Source organism: Pseudophryne corroboree, chromosome 11 (genome assembly GCF_028390025.1).
Source record: "Pseudophryne corroboree isolate aPseCor3 chromosome 11, aPseCor3.hap2, whole genome shotgun sequence".
Lineage (NCBI taxonomy): Eukaryota > Metazoa > Chordata > Amphibia > Anura > Myobatrachidae > Pseudophryne > Pseudophryne corroboree.
The window spans coordinates 312,772,336-312,791,382 of NC_086454.1; the positions used below are offsets into that span (position 1 = coordinate 312,772,336).

Consider the following 19,047-nt stretch of genomic DNA (forward strand, 5'->3'; position numbering starts at 1 on the left):
GTCACAAACACACCCAGCGTTCGCCAGCCACTCCCCCGTTTCTCCAGACACTCCCGCGTTTTTCCCTAACACGCCTGAGTTTTTTCGCACACTCCCAGAAAATGGTCAGTTTCCGCCCAGAAACACCCACTTCCTGTCAATCACACTACGATCAGTAGACCGATGAAAAAACTTTGTTAAGCCGTGAGTAAAATACCAAACTTTTGTGCTAATTTACTTGGCGCAGACGCACTGCGAACATTGCGCATGCGCAGTTTGCGACTTATCACACCGATGCGAAGAAAAAGAACGAGCGAACAGCTCGGAATGAGGGCCATAGGGCCTAATTCTGAGTTGATCGCAGCAGCAATTTTGTTAGCAGTTGGGCAAAACCATGTGCACTGCGGGGGGGCAGATGTAACATGTGCAGAGAGTTAGATTTGGGTGGGGTGTATTCAAACTGAAATCTAAATTGCAGTGTCAAAATAAAGCAGCCAGTATTTACCCTGCACAGAAACAAAATAACCCACCCAAATCTAACTCTCTCTGCACATGTTATATCTTCCTCCCCTGCAGTGCACATGGTTTTGCCCAACTGCTAACAAACTTGCTGCTGCGTTTAATTCAGAATTACCCCCTTAATTGTATCCACATTTCATACATGAAAGTAAATGCGTATATATCTGCATGTGTGCAGACATTTACCCATCTTGCATCTTACTTAGAGGGTCATTCTGAGTTGATCGCTCGCTAGCTACTTTTAGCAGCCGTGCAAACGCATAGTCGCCGCCCACGGGGGAGTGTATTTTCGCTTTGCAAGTGTGCGAACGCCTGTGCAGTCGAGCGGTACAAACACATTTTGTGCAGAACAAGACCAGCCCTGTAGTTACTTATTCTGTGCGATGATTGCAGCGACGAAGGTCCCGGAATTGACGTCAGACACCCGCCCTGCAAACGCCTGGACCCGCCTGCGTTTTTCCAAACACTCCCAGAAAACCGTGAGTTGACACCCATGAACGCCCTCTTCCTGTCAATCTCCTTGCGATCAGCTGTGCGAATGGAATCTTCGCTAGATCCAGTGCACAACAACGATGCTCTGTGCACCCGTACGACGCGCGTGCGCATTGCAGCGCATACGCATGCGCAGTTTTGCCATTTTTTTACCTGATCGCTGCGCTGCTAAAATCGGCAGTGAGCGATCAACTCGGAATGACCCCCTCAGCCCCTATCCGTACACTTAACCTGGGTAGACACTGGAGCGATGGGCATTTGTTTCGACATGGGAACAAATGCCCTTGAGCCCAGATTGAGTGTACACACTGGAACGAGTTTAATGAAGGACGGAACGATCATGTTCCATACTTCATTAGCGTAAACAAAGTTGCTAGCGTTATCGCTAGGTTTGATGTCCAGCACATCAAACCTAGCAACGTCCCTAGCGTCCACAGGAGCGCACAATCACCCATACATACTGAGAGATGTAGGCGTTGTCATTGTGAAACGGACATCGCTCCTGTGTGTACTTTAGGGGTCTATTCATGAAGCAGTGAAAAGAGTGGAGAAGTGAGCCCGTGGAGAAGTTGCCCTTGGCAACCAATCAGCTGCTCCGTATAACTGTATAGTATCTTATGCAAATTATAAATGTTACATCAATGCTGATTGGTTGCCATGGGCAACTTCTCCACTGGCTCATTTTGCCACACTTTTCACTGCTTCATGAATAGACCCCTTAGTTTGATACTTATCATCATCAGGGCACACACCAGCCTACGCATGCTGCAAATGATACGCCTGGAGACCGGCGTACCAACGCTCCAATCCATAGCCCGCTATCCCCTCCACACGCCCCCTTTGATTTTTACCTATGTGAAAACTACCTGTAATTTGCCTGGTAACGTGCCTCAAGTCGCAAGTGCACTTGAAATGCGGTGCCTATTGTTGTGTGTGCTTGGTGGTAGAGCATCACGCACTGCAGTCACATATACACCTACAGTGACTCAGCGTCGGGTCCTTTGTGTACACAGGCAGTGAGAGCTTGTGACAAAGAACAATGTTGCAGTAGATGATACCGCAGCATAGTAAGAGCAGTATTCAGACCCACAAATTAACTCAATATTCCAGCCTGGCAAGTCCCGTATATAAGGCGTCCACATGTGAGGGCCAGGTGGCTGGTACTTGAGTGAGGGAGCAGAGTGTTACAGGAACACGCATTAGGCAGGAGAGGCAGCGCTCTACAGAGGCAATTGCTTTTATTGATTTCTGCCAGGGTGGATGTATTGTGTGAAAACCTCCTCCGCCTTATTCTCTATCTGCGCACTTATAATCATCTTGTAAATACTTATCTAGTGAGTGTCTGTGACAAATCCCAATTCACACCCGCGTCCCATATACCGGCTAGAAGATTATAGCAGCTTCTGTATCACATTTCCCTTATGCCATTAATCCTGATTTGATAGGAGGCTATGGATCCATAAGTCACATGTCCTTCATAAACACAGGAGGAAAGAAAGTTTTTGAAGATATTGCTTAGAATTTATTGTGCAGCCCCAATGGGGAGAGGAAAAGATTCTGTATACACTGCGGGACATCTTTCTCCATCTGTATTGCGGGACATCTTTCTCCATTGACTCCAAATTTCCTCTGTAATTGTCAATTTAATTGATACATTAGTTCAGATTTTCTTTTTTGATAATTTCACATTTGGTAGTATTAGCGGACACTATGGCAAACCCATAATTACTATCCATAATTGCTGCTAATAAGTGCACACAATTGGGCTGATACAGAATTGAAAGGTCACCCCTTAGCAGTATTCAGGGCTACATCAGCAGAGTGCCGGGGGGATAGGGGCTACAGGAGCGGAGGTGGCTACATCCCGTTGCAAAGAGGGAGCTTGGTCACTGAGGGGTGTGTGGTTATTATTCTTTATTTATATGGTGCCACAAAGGGTCCAATCCTTGGAAGCAGCAGTGACAGCTCTGTATGGTGATGTAGCAGGAGGCGTCGATCACAAGCAGAGATCTATTACAAGCAGATGTCTCCTGACGCCTAGTGATCCGACCTAATCAGATCACTCAGTCACCATCGGGTGGCTCACGGCACTTATGGTGCCACGCAAGCCGCCCATCGCAGAGGCGAGAAAATCTCAGTTCTACCACGGAGATACCTGACTGACTTCTTCCCACGCCCAAACCAGTGGCAAAATACGCCTCAGTTTTCACAAACACAACCTGTCGCTGCCCCCTTCCCACCCCCTAAGACGGCATCAGGCTTTCAGTCAAAAACAGTCTGATCCCGGACTGCATCCTTTGCCGCAGGACCCGTTTGCGCACACGCAGAAGAGGTCCAGCGCTTGCACAAAGTACCTAAAATCGGTATTTTGTACTGATGGTCGCAGGTACAACCGTACCTGAATGACCCCCTGTGTCATTTTGTTAAACTTTTGCGATTGTTTTTGACATTTTTTATCATATTAAGCTCCATGTAATGATGCTCTGTCTTTGTGTTCTTAAACTCATGTGAATTTTTGCTTGGCTGTTTGAAACGTCACATTTCAGGCAGACAACTGTTTGGATTACAGTAAATATAGAACAGAATGAATGTATTATCTTTGAGACCATTACATTTGGAGATCACTGTCCCACTTCTTTTAACCTCATGCGTGAGTTCACAATTTCATGATGCAAGTTGCTCCCAATATGAATGGTATTGATGACAAGTAGATGAAGATCGTTACAAAATAAAGCATTAAACCTGATCTTTTTAGCCGATGCTTGTGTGGTTCTACAATATTTATGTAAGTAATGTGTCACAGCTGATATAAGCATGGTAATAATCCTTCATCTAGTGAGAGGTGGTTGAAGCCCAAAAAAGCCACGTTGAGCACCTAATATAGGATTACAGTTACAATCACTTCACCTCCGCTAGCTAGCAGGGGTACACACATTTAAAATGTTGCATTGTGTTATGGTAACATTTTCCTATACTCATGATATGGTCTACTGAATAGTTGCAGAAATATCTATACTAGGGATATTCTGTGATATTATTAGGAATGACCACTGCAACACATGTACTGTAGGTCTGAGTGTGTGGTTTGCAACGCTTTATATAAGACTGTACAAATGGATTGACACTGGTGCATTACCAAAAAGGTCACAGTAGGCTTGAAAAAAGGAAATAGTAACATTACATGTTTATCACCTTTGCTGTTCGGTGGAAAGTCTGTTACTGCTATTATTTATACACGACTAAGGGGTAGATGTATTAACCTGGAGAAGGCATAAGGAAGTGATAAAGAAGTGACAAGTGCAATGTGATAAACGCACCAGCCAATCAGTTCCTAACTGTTCATTTACATATTGGAGCTGATTTGCTGGTGCATTTATCACCTAGCACTTATCATTGGTTTATCACTTCCTTATGCCTTCTCCAAGTTAATACATCTGTCCCTATGTGTCTGATTCACAGATGTACACTGATGCCACCACAGATGTGATTTTTGACTCAGGGGATGTGCAAAAATGTGCCTATGTAACAACCGTCGGGATTTGTATGGAGACGCCGACAGAACCCTCGCAGCTGCCTGCGACTGAGTACACATTTGCAGCATTGAAGCAGGTCTGGGAAACAGACACAGTCTACGGTCACTCAGAATGGCCTGCTGCTATTGAACGCCGGAGATGTATTTTCTGCATACGGGATCGCCGTCGGCTGATACACATGCCAAAAATGGTCCCGAAACGCTTAAATTTTTCCCACCACTCCCTGTTACCGCCAACAAATCGTCAATCACTTGCGAGTGGTTCCTCACGGCAACCATAATCACAATTCAGTCGTCGCACATGTGTATTGCAGCAGTGATGCATTTGCAGACCACCAATAATCGCTCAACGGCGTGAACACCTAAATAGCGTACAACTGTGAACCAGGCCCTAATTCAGCTTTCAGGGTTTAGCTGTACTTTAGTTTTTAGGATTTTTTTTAGAAGAACAATATATAAACAAGTACTTGTAGTGTGACCTTCCAGGACCTCAACTTACATTTATTCTAGAGCAGAACCGTCACTTAGTCTGAGCCACATGTTAATCAACCCCCGTGTCTCTCTGTTTGTAGTTTCCAGTATTTGCTGTAGCAGAAGACACAGTGACCGGCGCCGTAATCGCAACTCTGACAGCAACTGACGAGGATCAAGAGATGGAGAATAAACTTATACAGTTTTCTGTCCTGTCTGGGAATGAAGATCAAACTTTTTCCATTAAAATGGATCAGGAACAAAACTCTGTGACCATCTCCCTCCAAAAGGTAATATCCAGACATGGCGACCTCTCTTCTTATAATTGTGGTTTTCAACCTAAATTAGGAACCAGTAGTTGTAGGAAGCATTCGTACCTTCTGAAACCATAGGCCCTCATTCCGAGTTGTTCGCTCGCTAGCTGCTTTTAGCAGCATTGCACAGGCTAAGCCGCCGCCTACTGGGAGTGTATCTTTGCTTTGCAGAATTGCAAACGAAAGATTAGCAGAATTGCGAATAGAAAATTCTTAGCAGTTTCTGAGTAGCTCGAGACTTACTCCTACACTGCGATCAGTTCAGTCAGTTTCGTTCCTGGTTTGACGTCACAAACACACCCAGCGTTCGCCCAGACACTCCCCCGTTTCTTCAGACACTCCCGCGTTTTTCCCTGACACGCCTGTGTTTTTTCGCACACTCCCATAAAACGGCCAGTTTCCGCCCAGAAACACCCACTTCCTGTCAATCACACTACGATCAGTAGAACGATGAAAAAACCTCGTTAGGCCGTGAGTAAAATACCAAACTTTTGTGCTAATTTACTTGGCGCAGGCGCACTGCGAACATTGCGCATGCGCAGTTTGCGACTAATCGCTCCGTAGCAAAAAAAAATTACGAGCGAACAACTCGGAATGAGGGCCATAGTGAAGCCTTCTAAGAATTTGTGCAAAGCTTAGGATCGAAAATATTAATTTTACAAGTTCTATATTGGGAATTACAGACGTTTAATTAATTTATGATGTATTTGCACTTTCTCTTAGCTCAGTTCTTTTATCTGCCAAGAGGGAAGATAAAGGTTCCCAGAGCCGTTCCACAGGTAGATTGTACATTGTAGGAATCCCTCAGAGCGAGACCAAATAAATAAAATATAAAGTGTATCACCACTTAAACAATTTTACTTAGAGCAGAGGTTCCCAAACTGTGTGCCGTGGCTCTCTGGGGTGCCTCGGGACACTTGCAGGGGTGCCCTGGGTTGGTGGTCCAGGACCAATTCAAATTATTCATGGTCAATATAATAGGCAAAACCAGTGCTGGTGGCTGCCAGTCATAAAATATGTGTCCAAACCAAATCAAATCTTGTCCCTCACCACACAACTGACCCTAAGGATGACATATAAACGCGATCTACATACTGTAATATTTCTTTCTAAATTTTTCAATGAGAAATTTTTGGCCTAGGGGTGCCGTGAAAAAAAATCTGATATTCTAGGGTGCCGTGATTCAAAAAAGTTTGGAAACCACTGGCTTAGAGGGTTTCCCACCTGTAGTGAACGTGATAGTGATCGTCAGAAGTGCTCAGTCTGATGTGAATTTACAGTGGAGTTTAATACAGTATGGGGGTCATTCCGAGTTGTTCGCTCGTTATTTTTTTCTCGCAACGGAGCGATTAGTCGCTAATGCGCATGCGCAATGTCCGCAGTGCGACTGCGCCAAGTAAATTTGCTATGCAGTTAGGTATTTTACTCACGGCATTACGAGGTTTTTTCTTCGTTCTGGTGATCGGAGTGTGATTGACAGGAAGTGGGTGTTTCTGGGCGGAAACTGGCCGTTTTATGGGTGTGTGCGAAAAAACGCTACAGTTTCTGGGAAAAACGCGGGAGTGGCTGGAGAAACGGGGGAGTGTCTGGGCGAACGCTGGGTGTGTTTGTGACGTCAAACCAGGAACGAAACTGACTGAACTGATCGCAGATGCCGAGTAAGTCTGGAGCTACTCAGAGACTGCTAAGAAGTGTCTATTCGCAATTCTGCTAATCTTTCGTTCGCAATTTTGATAAGCTAAGATTCACTCCCAGTAGGCGGCGGCTTAGCGTGTGCAAAGCTGCTAAAAGCAGCTTGCGAGCGAACAACTCGGAATGAGGGCCTATGTAAGAAAAACATATATGGACTTATTGTAGTATATACTGTAAATAATGGATCCATTTGAATTCCTAGTGGGTATCCTACTCGGAATCCTCCAGCCTCCGTCAACGAACAGGCAACACATAAGATAATAATGTTTACTGACCATCTTAATATTATCTGGTTCCCAAACATAGGGGGTCATTCTGACCCGATCGCATGCTGCAGTTTATCGCAGTGGTGCCATCGGGTCAGTACTGCGCATGCGCCGGTACTGCAGTGTGCCGGCGCATGCCAGACGGCTAAAGACCGTTGTTGCCTAGCGATCGCCCTTGCCTGATTGACAGGCAGAGGCGGTCGCTGGGCGGGAGGGGGCTGGATGGCGGCATTAAGCCGACGTTTAGGGGGCCCGGTCCGGCCAACGCAGGCGTGGCTGGACTGTTGGGGGGCCGCTGAGACCCGGGCAGCGAAGAGGTTCTCCCGGCCAGCCGCAGGAGCTGCGCTGGCCGGGAGGTGCTCCTGAAATGCCGCTGGGCGATGCTTTTGCACTTCTGCAGGGAGCGGGGGGTGGCACTGACATACGGGGCGGACTAGCCCTGTGCTGGGCGTCCCCCCACATGTCTGAGTGCCTGATCGTAGCTGTGCTAAATTTAGCACAGCTACAATCAACTCTGAATGACCCCCATAGTCCTCAAGGCACCCCAACAGTCCCGGTTTTAAGGATATCCATGCTTAGGCAGAGGTGACTATATTAGTAACTCAGTAAGTTTGATTATACCATCTGTGCACAAGCAGGAATATTCCTGAAACCTGGACGTTGAGGTGCCTTGAAGGAACCACTGAAATAGGCTGCGCTATGGCTCATCTACAGCTTAGGTAGTTACATAAAGCTGTATTAGAACATAGGTTAAAGATTTTACTAAGGCCTCCTCCCTGCCCAGATGGTTTTTTCCCAAGGCTCTACCGCTTCTGTAGAAAAGAATCAGACTTGAGGATCAGTCACAAGCTGTAATTTGTAGTGCTTGGGGGCACATTTGCGATCCCAGAGAAACCCCTCAAGCCAAGAGCTTCTTACATTGCTTACCCGGAGGTAATTGTGCTGCTCTCATACATGTACATTCATATAGACACATTGAGGAACATTTGTCAGGTTGTCTGTCCAACTGGAAGTAAGCATCTTTTGTGTAATATTATTTTACAGAAAAGATGCTGTCAGGGTCTGACACAATCGCGTGAGCACGCCTTTCCTGTACTTGTGTTTGCACAAGTTTTCTTATATGCACGTTTCCATGATGCTAATTTGTAACGTGTTTGTACTTCGGCGACCAGACTTTTTACTGTATTGGTACAATGTAATTTTATCTATCAAATTCTAATGTTTTTTATGTTTTCAACTACAGGTGCATACACACGGTGTGATATCACCTATATAGTCAAAATTGCAAAGAAAGTTAGTGCATATTGCATCGTGTGTACACAGCTTGAGATAACGATGCGCGGTCCCGCAGCGTTGGTATTGCAAAAATAATAGACTGTGCAGACAAGTCAATTCTGACTATGGGGGTCATTCAGACTGGATCACTGCAGCGGCAGCGATCGCAGTCTGAAGCCATGTGGGGCTGCGATCGCCTCTGCCTGAATGACAGGCAGAGGCGGTTGCGGGGCGGGAGGGGGCGTGCCAACGGCATTAGAATGCCGTTGGTGGGGCGCAGTCCAGGTAATGCAGACATGTCCGGACCGTTGAGGGGGTGGGCCGCAGCGGCTGCTTGACGACATGCGCAGCCACTGCGACCCGGGACGCAGCGAGTAGCCGCCTGCTAGCGCAGCTAGGAGGCACAGTCAGGGAGATACTCGGCGGGTGCTAAAGAATGCAGGGCGGACTAGCGCTCTGCTGGGCGTCCCCACCGCTTGTCAGAGTAACTGATCGTAGATGTGCTAAACTTAGCACATCTACAATCAGATCTGAATTACCCCCTATGTCGCAGGTCTAGTTAGCCAATATCACAAGTGTTTCCTATAGCTTGCGATATTGGCTTGCGATACCGATTTACATCATCACTCCCCCCTTGACCAGCCTCACAGTATGCACAGTTTTCAAAATTGCACACAAGTCAATATTGGCAGCGGGCAGTTCAAAAGAAATCGCATAGTCAAAATTGCACACACTATTGCACCGTGGGCCTAATTCAGACCTGATTGTAGCAGCAAATTTGTTAGCATGTGCACTGCAGGGTGGGCAGATGTAACATGTGCAGAGAGAGTTAGATTTGGGCGGGGTGGTTTAAAACTGAAATCTAAATTGCAGTGTAAAAATAAAGCAGCCAGTGTTTACCCTGCACAGAAACAATATAACCCACCCAAATCTAACTCTCTCTGCACATGTTACATCTGCCCCCCCCCCCCCCCCCCCCCCTACCTGTGTGTGTATACACCTTAATGATTCATTCATTCATGTGAAGGTCCCTTACCTAAGCGTAGGGAGGCAAAAATGTCAGATCTGTATACGGACGCAAGCATAGACTTTTTTTGAGTGCATGCCCTGTACACATTTGCATATTTGACATTAAGCAAACAGGTTAAATGAGCACCCACATCTACAGTACATTGGGCCTAATTTAGAATGAATTGGCGGGGGGCCAGCACTCGCATGATAAAGGTAGCCCCCTGTCGCCACGGCCCACACCACGGGGTAATTCCAAGTTGATCGCAGCAGGAATTTTGTTAGCAGTTGGGCAAAACCATGTGCACTGCAGGGGAGGCAGATATAACACGTGCAGAGAGAGTTAGATTTGGGTGGGTTATTTTCTTTCTGTGCAGGGTAAATACTGGCTGCTTTATTTTTACACTGCAATTTAGATTTCAGTTTGAACACACCCCACCCAAATCTAACTCTCTCTGCACATGTTATATCTGCCTCCCCTGCAGTGCACATGGTTTTGCCCAACTGCTAAAAGATTTCCTGCTGCGATCAACTTGGAATTTCCCCCCACAAGCGGTCCGGACACAGCTCCATTGCCGGACCACGCCCCTCCGAGCGGTGCATCAACGCCCCATTCCCATCCCCCGCTGGGACTTGGACTGTGATTGCAGTGTAAGCCCTTGCGTGTCCACAAAGCATACTTGCCTACCTGACCCTCTCCATGAGGGAGAAAATGCTCTGTTCCTGGACTTTCCTGGTAATGTATGATTGCCATCACCTGTGGTGAGGTAGGTAATTGATAAGAAAGGTGTTTCACCACAGGTGATGGCAATCATACATTACCAGGAAAGTCCAGGAACAGAGCATTTTCTCCCTCATGGAGAGGGTCAGGTAGGCAAGTATGCCACAAAGCGGCGTGCGCGCATGCGCAGAAGTGCTGCCATGTAGCGATTTCAGCTTTTCTACCTTCAGTGCTGAATCGGGCCCATAGACAGTTCCGTACAGAACACGTACAGGATTCATACTACAGTGACACCAAATAAGGGATTTTCCTGCTGCTACTATAGCAGCACAACGCTTTGTTCTAGCTCTTTTACAGGAACGGAACTTGGGTTTTGATTTGATTATTTCGTATTAATCATTTTCTGAGCATATCCTGAGATTCAGTGCCCCGAGGTCAATCAATCGATGTCTCGTGGGGACTTTCGTCACAACTGATGATGTCCATCTAACGCTGGGTCCTATCCCCTGCTGTGATCAATTTGTAGCCACTTCTCAGCAAGCTGGAGTGACAGATACTTACTATTTCCAATAAGATACCTCTGTAAGATCTCGCTCTTGTCGGGACATTTGCACATGTTAAGTCGTAAGCTCGGTACAGAGCCAGACACGTTGTGTCGATTGTCCTAGAAATAAAATTAATTTGTCTGACGTTTAACCACAAGCCCATGAGAATTAGCATACTGTCTCTCTCTAGTGTCTTGTGCTCATACGCCCAATCGCCCATGTATCCTACAGCCCACAAAACTGACATTAGCGGCTTCTATTTACTATCAGTGAACTGGTGCCCTTTAATTCAATACGATGATTGAATAGCAGGTTTGAAGAAGACGGCCACCTGCTCACTAATGAGGAATCCTTTCAGGGAGGCGGAGATGGCCGTTATTAGCCAGGTTTAGAAAGCACTGCACATGGGCAGACAAGTGACTGAAGGAAGTAGATGTTCTGTGCAGACTTCTTTCTTTATTTCAGAAATAAATGAGCAAAGTTAGTTGGCCAGTGCCCATATAAAATGCACAGAGCCCAGGTGCAGGCCGAGAGTACAAATCCCATATTAGGTCCATTGTACGGGTGTAGATCATTAGATCGACACTGTCTAGGTTGAAAATGTTTAGGTCGACCACTATAGGTCGACAGTCACTAGGTCGACAGGGTTTCCAGGTCGACATGTGCTAGGTCAACAGGTCAAAAGGTCGACATGAGGGGGGGTTTTGGTGTGTTTTTTGGTGTCGTTTTCTTCGTAGAGTGACCGGGAACCCCAATTAGTGCACCGCGTCCCCTCGCATGACTCCCTTCGCTCGCCATGCTTCAGGCAAGGTGCCTCACTCCGCTACCGCTTCGCTCGGCACAGTTTACCGTTCCAATCGTAGTCCATGTGGATCGTTAAGTATGAAAAAGTTCTAAAAAAAGAAAAAAAATTGGAAAAACTCATGTCGACCTTTTGACCTGTCGACCTAGAACATGTCGACCTAGAAAGTAGAAACCCTGTCGACCTTCCAGCCCTGTCGACCTAGTGACTGTCGACCTAAACATTGTCGACCTAGACAGTGTCGATCTTCAGACCGGATCCCCATTGTACACACCCCACAGCCAGGTGCAAAATGATTATTAATACTATCATGCTCCTGTACCAGATAAGCTGATTTTATTTTTATGTGAATCTTGCGAGCATGTTTTATGGTGATTATTACATAAATCACCAGAAGTGTGGTGTCTAGAGCCTGGCGCGGATTCCGGATTTTTCCTCAGTAATCTGATAAGCTTTTTGAACAAGTCTTTATATGTTACGTGCATGTATCTGCTTTTCGTACTGTGCCTGAATGATGTGGGGCACTAGTCCCACTCCCTTAAGCTGCACTTAATCATAGATACTTTCATTATTTGAACTCGTTGTTGGTTGTGCATTTGAAAGGGTTAACTGTACTGTGCTCAGCCATAATATTACAACGGGTTCACTACGATATGCCGGCGGTCGGGCTCCCGGCGACCAGCATACCGGTACCGGGAGCCCGACCGCCGGCTTACCGACAGTGTGGCGAGCGCAAATGAGCCCCTTGCGGGCTCGCTGCGCTCGCCACGCTATGGGCACGGTGGCGCGCTATGTGCGCCACGCTATTTTATTCTCCCTCCAGGGGTGTCGTGGACCCCCACGAGGGAGAATAAGCGTCGGTATGCCGGCTGTCGAGATCCCGGCACCGGTATACTGTGCGCCGGGATCCCGTCAGTCGGCATACTGAAGACCACCCATTACAACTACTGACAGGTGGAGTGAATAACATTGATTATCTCGCTACATCGGAACGTGTCAAGGGTTGGAATACACGAGGGTGGTTCCATAAGTAGGGTAACAAGACCTCTCTCGTGTGCAATGGAGTTGGGTATGATATCCCGACAGGATTCTGGGGGTCAGAATACCGACCGCGGCATCCCGACGGTCGCTGACACATTTAAGTAAGTCTGCTAACCCTTCTCCTTACCCTCCCCCTAAACCTCCTCTTCCGCAGCCTATCACTAACCCTCCTTCTCGCAGCCTAACCCTGCCGGGTTCAGTAGGGTAAGCCAGCGGCCGGGATCCCGACGTTTGACATACCAACGTCTGGATCCCGATTACGAAGAAGCCGACAGGGGTGAGTAAGGGGTGTTATACCCTCTCCCCTACCACCCCAACCCTCCCTATCCACTGCCTAACCCTAACCTCCCCCTTAGTGCCTAACCCTAACCCCCCCCCCCGTAAGTGCCAAAACCTAACCTCCCGTCCACGCTGCCAAAACCTAACCCTCCTTACCCACTACCTAACTCTAACCTCCACCTTAATGCCTAACCCTAACCTTCCCCCGTAAGTGCCTAAACCTAACTTCCCGTCCACGCTGAAAAAACCTAACCCTCCTGCCCCGCAGCCTAACCCTAACCCTCCCTACCCACTACCTAACCCTAACCTCCCCCTTAGAGCCTAACCCTAACCTTCCCCCCCGTAAGTGCCTAAACCTAACTTCCCGTCCACGCTGCCTAAACCTAACCCACCTGCCCCGCAGCCTAACGCTAACCCTCCCTACCCACTACCTAACCTCCCCCTTAGTGCCTAACGCTAACCTTCCCCCGTAAGTGCCTAAACCTAACCCTCCCGCCCCGCACCCTAACCATCGGAGGAGGGTGCCTAACTCCCCTCCCCGCACCCTCCCGGGCACAGCCTAACCCTAACCCTCTCCCCGCAGTCTAAACCTAAACACCCCCCTGCAGCTTACCTCTTCAGCGGCGCGGTGTCAGGTTGTTCGGCATTCCGGCTGTCGGGATTCAGACGCCACGATGTCTACCTATTTGGGATGTTGGTGATGGCATTCCGTACAGTGTCGGGATTCCGGTGTCAGTAGTCTGACTGCTGGGATCCCAACAGGCGGGATCCTGACTGCATCCCACCCTACCGACCCGCAGCCTAACCCTAACCCTCTAGTCTAGCAGCCTAACACTAACCCTCTCCCTACTGCCTAACTTTAAGCTTCCCCACCCACAGCCTAACCCTAACCCTTTGCCTAGTGCCTAATTCTAGGCTCCCAACAACTCTCCTCCACAGCCTAGCCCTAACCCTCCCCGGCATACTTACGCATGGGATGCTAACTGTCACGATTCCACCACCGGTCTTCTGACCACCGTCACCTTGACCGTTGGGATGCCAACTACCTCCTGTGTAATGTTCTCTATTTCACTCTAATTCCCCACCGGGCCAGAGCAGGCAGACGACTCTTTCCCCTTTTCCTTCATGGCCATTAGACTGCACCTCATATCAGTCATGCAGTCCCTACATCAGGTGTAAGATGGCGTGGCTGGTGGAAACATGGTCACACACTGAGGTGCGTAGTGTCAGAGCCGGCCCTAACCGATATGATGCCCTAAGCAAGATTTTGTCTGGTGCCCCCTAGCACTGCCGCTAGTTTCTCCCCTGACCCTGCAACTCTTTCCCAGCACCATTATTATTTTCTCTTACATCCTAGAGGATGCTGGGGTCCATTTTAGTACCATGGGGTATAGACGGTTCTGCAGGAGCCTTTGGCACTTTAAGACTTTTCAATTAGTGTGAACTGGCTCCTCCCTCTATGCCCCTCCTCCAGACCTCAGTTTAGAAAATTTGCCCAGGAGACTGGACGCACTCTGGTGGAGCTCTACAGAGCTTTGCTGGAAAAGATTTTGTTAGGTTTTTTATTTTACAGGGAAGCTGCTGGCAACAGCATTCCTGCTTCGTGGGACTTAGGGAGGGAGATTAGAACCAGCTTCTCATTTAGTTTAATGGTTCTAGTCTCCGCTGACAGGACACCATTAGCTCCTGAAGGAACTGAACACAGCTCACCCATGGCTCGCGGTTCACTCCCACAGCACTGCCGCCACCCCCTAACAGAGCCAGAAGACAGAAGACGGGTGAGTATTCACCGGAGTCCGGCAGAGCGGTCCTCCGGTCATCGTGGCGCCTAATTAAGGTAAAACAATAAATTTTTAATACACCTTAGGCGCTACCACCATATAAGCATATACCACATAACAGTACTGTGAAAATGTCCCCCAAAAAGTTCTTTCAATAGTTGTTGAACTTCTCCAGGACTCTATTTCTTAAGCTTCTTCACGCTTCAGTTCCTCCTTGTGCGCAAGTGTTGACAATATGTAAGCAAGAAGGAGATATCGTATATAGTGTAGTAGTTTAAAAATTAACAATTTATTTTTATAAAACATATAAGAACATAATTATATCCAATTAAAAGTGACAGCTTTCACTTTAAAGTAAAAATTGGAACCGTACCGTGCCAAGCTCCCAGCAAGGAGCAGTGGCAAACGCAGGATTTCTAGAGAGGGGTTTCCAAATGCAATCCACTATCTCACACTCTGCGGAACATGGAATACACTTAATATTTAACACTATAGATGGTCTATAGTATAGGCTGTATCAAACATATTTAATATAAATAAGATAATGTAAATGGTCAGGAAAAGGTTAAACATACTGAAATAAATAAATACACAAACATAATAGAACCAGTACTGCACTTTCTAAGCACACATTCTCCCACCTCATGGTAAGGCTCCTGTCTCTACTTCCTGCGAGCTACTCTCTGGTCCAGTGCACTGATTGAGGCCTCAGAAGCAGAAGAAGCTTCTACCCCAGGACATGTGCAGTAGCTTAAACTGCATGATGTGGCGGCAGCTCTAGTAATTGTATTATATACCATTGCAATTGTCATAATTTGACCCACTTGCCAAGAGGAGGGGGGTTTCCAGGCAACCGGAAACCCCCCCTGCGTTTGCCTATGAGGAGCAATGAAAAGAGTACAAATGGAAGGTTCCGGAATTTACTCCCTCCACGCAATCTGCTGGCCACTGGACTTGGAAAGTTCCCCTCTCTCCTTGCAGGTAGACCGTAGAATGGTGACCATTCCAATTTTTACTTTAAAGTGAAAGCTGTCACTTTTAATTGGATATAATTATGTACTTATATGTTTTATAAAAATAAATTGTTAATTTTTAAACTACTACACTATATACGATATCTCCTTCTTGCTTACATATTGTCAACACTTGCGCACAAGGAGGAACTGAAGCGTGAAGAAGCTTAAGAAATAGAGTCCTGGAGAAGTTCAACAACTATTGAAAGAACTTTTTGGGGGACATTTTCACAGTACTGTTATGTGGTATATGCTTATATGGTGGTAGCGCCTAAGGTGTATTCAAAATTTATTGTTTTGCATTAATCTTTATTGGTGATTGGGAACCACTAGAGTACATCTGGGCAGCTTTTTTCCACTAAGCGCTATTTTTCTGTTCCACCAACATACTGTTTGTGGCTAATTAAGGTAACAGCGCAGCGGGACGCAGCGCGCCATGTCTCTCAGCGGGTGCAGAGCGCGCGCGGGGGGGGGGGGTCGCGCACTCTGAGTGACATATTACCTCTCTGCTGGCTTAAATACTGTACACACATATATATATATATATATATATATATATAATGTCTCCCCACTCGTGGGGACCCCCGGGGAGGCCAGTAAAATAATTCCCCTGCCTCAGGAAAAACGCGCCATTTTAGGGGGCGGAGCTTCTCCTCAGGCTGTTCAGCTCACTCACTCAGCGCCATTTTCTCCCTGCAGACGCTGCTGAGAGGATCCACGCTGCGCTTCTCTGGAAATTCAAGTACACTGTTCAGGGAAGGAGCTTATGATTATTAATAATATAAATCAGCGTTGTGAGTGTGTTTCACACATTTCTAATTTACCGCTGAGTGTGAGCTGGCAAATCCCCTTGTGTTCCTCCACTGGGCCTTACTGTGAGTCTGTCCCCGTTAGCTCCTGTGTGTAAGGGGGCTGTGTGTGTGTGTGTGTGTGTGTGTGTGTGTGTGTGTGTGTGTGTGTGTATGACTGTACACGCGTGTGTCATGTCTGACATGGGGGAGTCCTCTCCGGAGGAACCTATTATGGATGCACAAGTGGGTACAGTAATGGCTCTTCCATCCCAGAAGGAGCCAGAGTGGGTGAAAAGATTGCAGAGTAATATTTCTATGTTAGCACAAAAGTTTTCTGACTCTGAACAGCAGACTATTTATTGGAGACAGTCTGTAGAGGATTCCCTGTTTAATGATCCTTCATGGTCATCTACAAAAGGTCCCTCAGGTTCCCAGAAACGGTCCCTTGCACCGATTATGAAGGGGGACACTGACACGGATTCCAACACGGATGACACAGGGGATTTAAGCGGGGTAGACCCCAAGTTGGCTAAAAGCATTCAATGTATGATTGTTGCTATAAAAAAGGTGTTAGAGTTTCCTGATAGTACACCTACACCTGAGGAAAAGGACTATTTTATACTAAATAAAAAACAAGAAATAACATTTCCTCCGTCTAAACCTCTGAATGATTTCTTTGAGGGAGCCTGGTCTAACCTGAGAAGACATTTACTATTCCCAAACGCTTACGGGTTGCATATCCTTTCCCTGAGGGGATAGGAAAAGGTGGGAGACGCCTGCAGTGGTGGACACCTCAGTCTCTAGACTTTCTAAGAAAATAACCTTGCCTGCCCCATGGTCAGCGTCTCTTAAGGACCCGGCTGACTGTAAGTTGGAAACTATTTTTAAATCCTTATGTACTGTGAATGGTACCATTCTCAGGTCCGCCATTGCTAGTGCATGGGTGGGTAATGCGGTAGAGAAGTGAGCAGACAACTTAATGGTTAATATTGATACTGTGGATAGAGATGAAGTTCTCCTCACCCTTGGCCACATCAAGGATGTGGCGGGATATTTTGTCGAAGCTATGAAGGATGTGGGTTTGCTCAGTTCCAGAGCCACTGCCATGGCGGTATCAGGGCGTAGAGCTTTATGGGTTCGTCACTGGAATGCTGAATCAAAAAGGAGTATCGAGACGCTCCCTTATAATGGGGAGGCCCTTTTTGGTGACAAGTTGGATGCCCGGATATCCACAACTACTTCAGGAAAATCTGCATTTTTACCTTCTGCGTATGTTCCCCCTAAGAAAGGGTATCATTCTAACACCATGCAGTCCTTTCGGCCCAACAGGTACAAAAAGGCAAAAGGCAACCCCTTTTTTGCAGGCAGAGGTCGCAGTAGAGGAAGAAAACCTACCACGCCCACTACTTCACAAGAACAGAAACCAGCAGCTGTTGCTGCTGCAAAGTCCTCAGCATGACGCTGGGGCTCCCATGCGGGAGGACGGTCGGGTGGGGACTCGCTTACTGTTTTTCAGTCAACTTTGGAGTCATTCCGATCTTGACCCTTGGGTTTTGCAAATTGTTCCCCAGGGTTACAAGTTGGAATTCCAAAAACTTCCCCCATGCCGATTTTTCAAATCAACCTTGCCAGTTTCTGTACAAGACAGAACAAAGGTATTGGACGCAATACAAAAATTGTGTCAAGACAAGGTAATTTCCTTGGTTCCCAAATTACAACAGAAAAAAGGTTTTTATTCAAGCCTTTTTGTGGTCCCGAAGCCGGACGGCTCGGTCAGACCAATTCTGAACCTGAAGTCTCAAAGTCTATTTCTATAACGATTCAAGTTCAAGATGGAGTCCCTGAGAGCGGTGATCTCCAGCTTGGAGGAAATGGAATTTATGGTGTCAGTGGACAACAAGGATGCTTATCTACATGTTCCCATCTACCCTCCACATCAGGCATACCTGAGGTTTGCGGTACAGGACTGTCATTACGAATTCTAAATGTTACCTTTCGGTCTCTCCACGGCTCCAAGGGTATTCACCAAGGTGATGGTGGAGATGATGGTACTTCTTCGCAAGAAAGGAGTCAACATAATTCCTTACCTGGACGATCTCCTCATAAAAGCGAGGTCCAGGGAGAAGCTAGTACAAGACATTACTCTATCTCTGTCGGTGCTTCAACAACACGGATGGATCCTGAATTTTCCAAAATCTCATTTGGAACCGACAACGAGACTATAATTTCTGGGAATGATACTGGACACCGAGGTGCAGAGAGTTTTCCTTCCAATGGAGAAAGCTCTACAAATCCTGGAAATGGTAAAACAAATTCTGAAAGCTACACGAGTGTCTGTTCACCAATGCATTCGCCTACTGGGAAAGATGGTAGCGGCCTACGAGGCCCTACAATTTGGCAGATTCCATGCCAGGATTTTCCAGTGGGATCTCTTAGACCAGTGGTCCGGATCACACCTTCAGATGCATCAGAAGATAATTCTGTCAACAAGAACCAGGATTTCACTCCTGTGGTGGCTGCAATCGT

The 19,047-nt window shown here is 47.0% G+C and overlaps 1 protein-coding gene across 1 annotated transcript in view; it reads left to right on the forward strand.

Annotated features, from left to right (window-relative positions):
* Positions 1-19,047, forward strand: part of CDH16 (cadherin 16) — a 297,936-nt gene that overhangs the window by 91,563 nt on the left and 187,326 nt on the right. Inside the window, exon 9 of the mRNA XM_063946223.1 lies at positions 5,095-5,283. Within this exon, the coding sequence (XP_063802293.1) occupies positions 5,095-5,283 (189 nt within the window). The remainder of the gene's footprint in view (positions 1-5,094; positions 5,284-19,047) is intronic.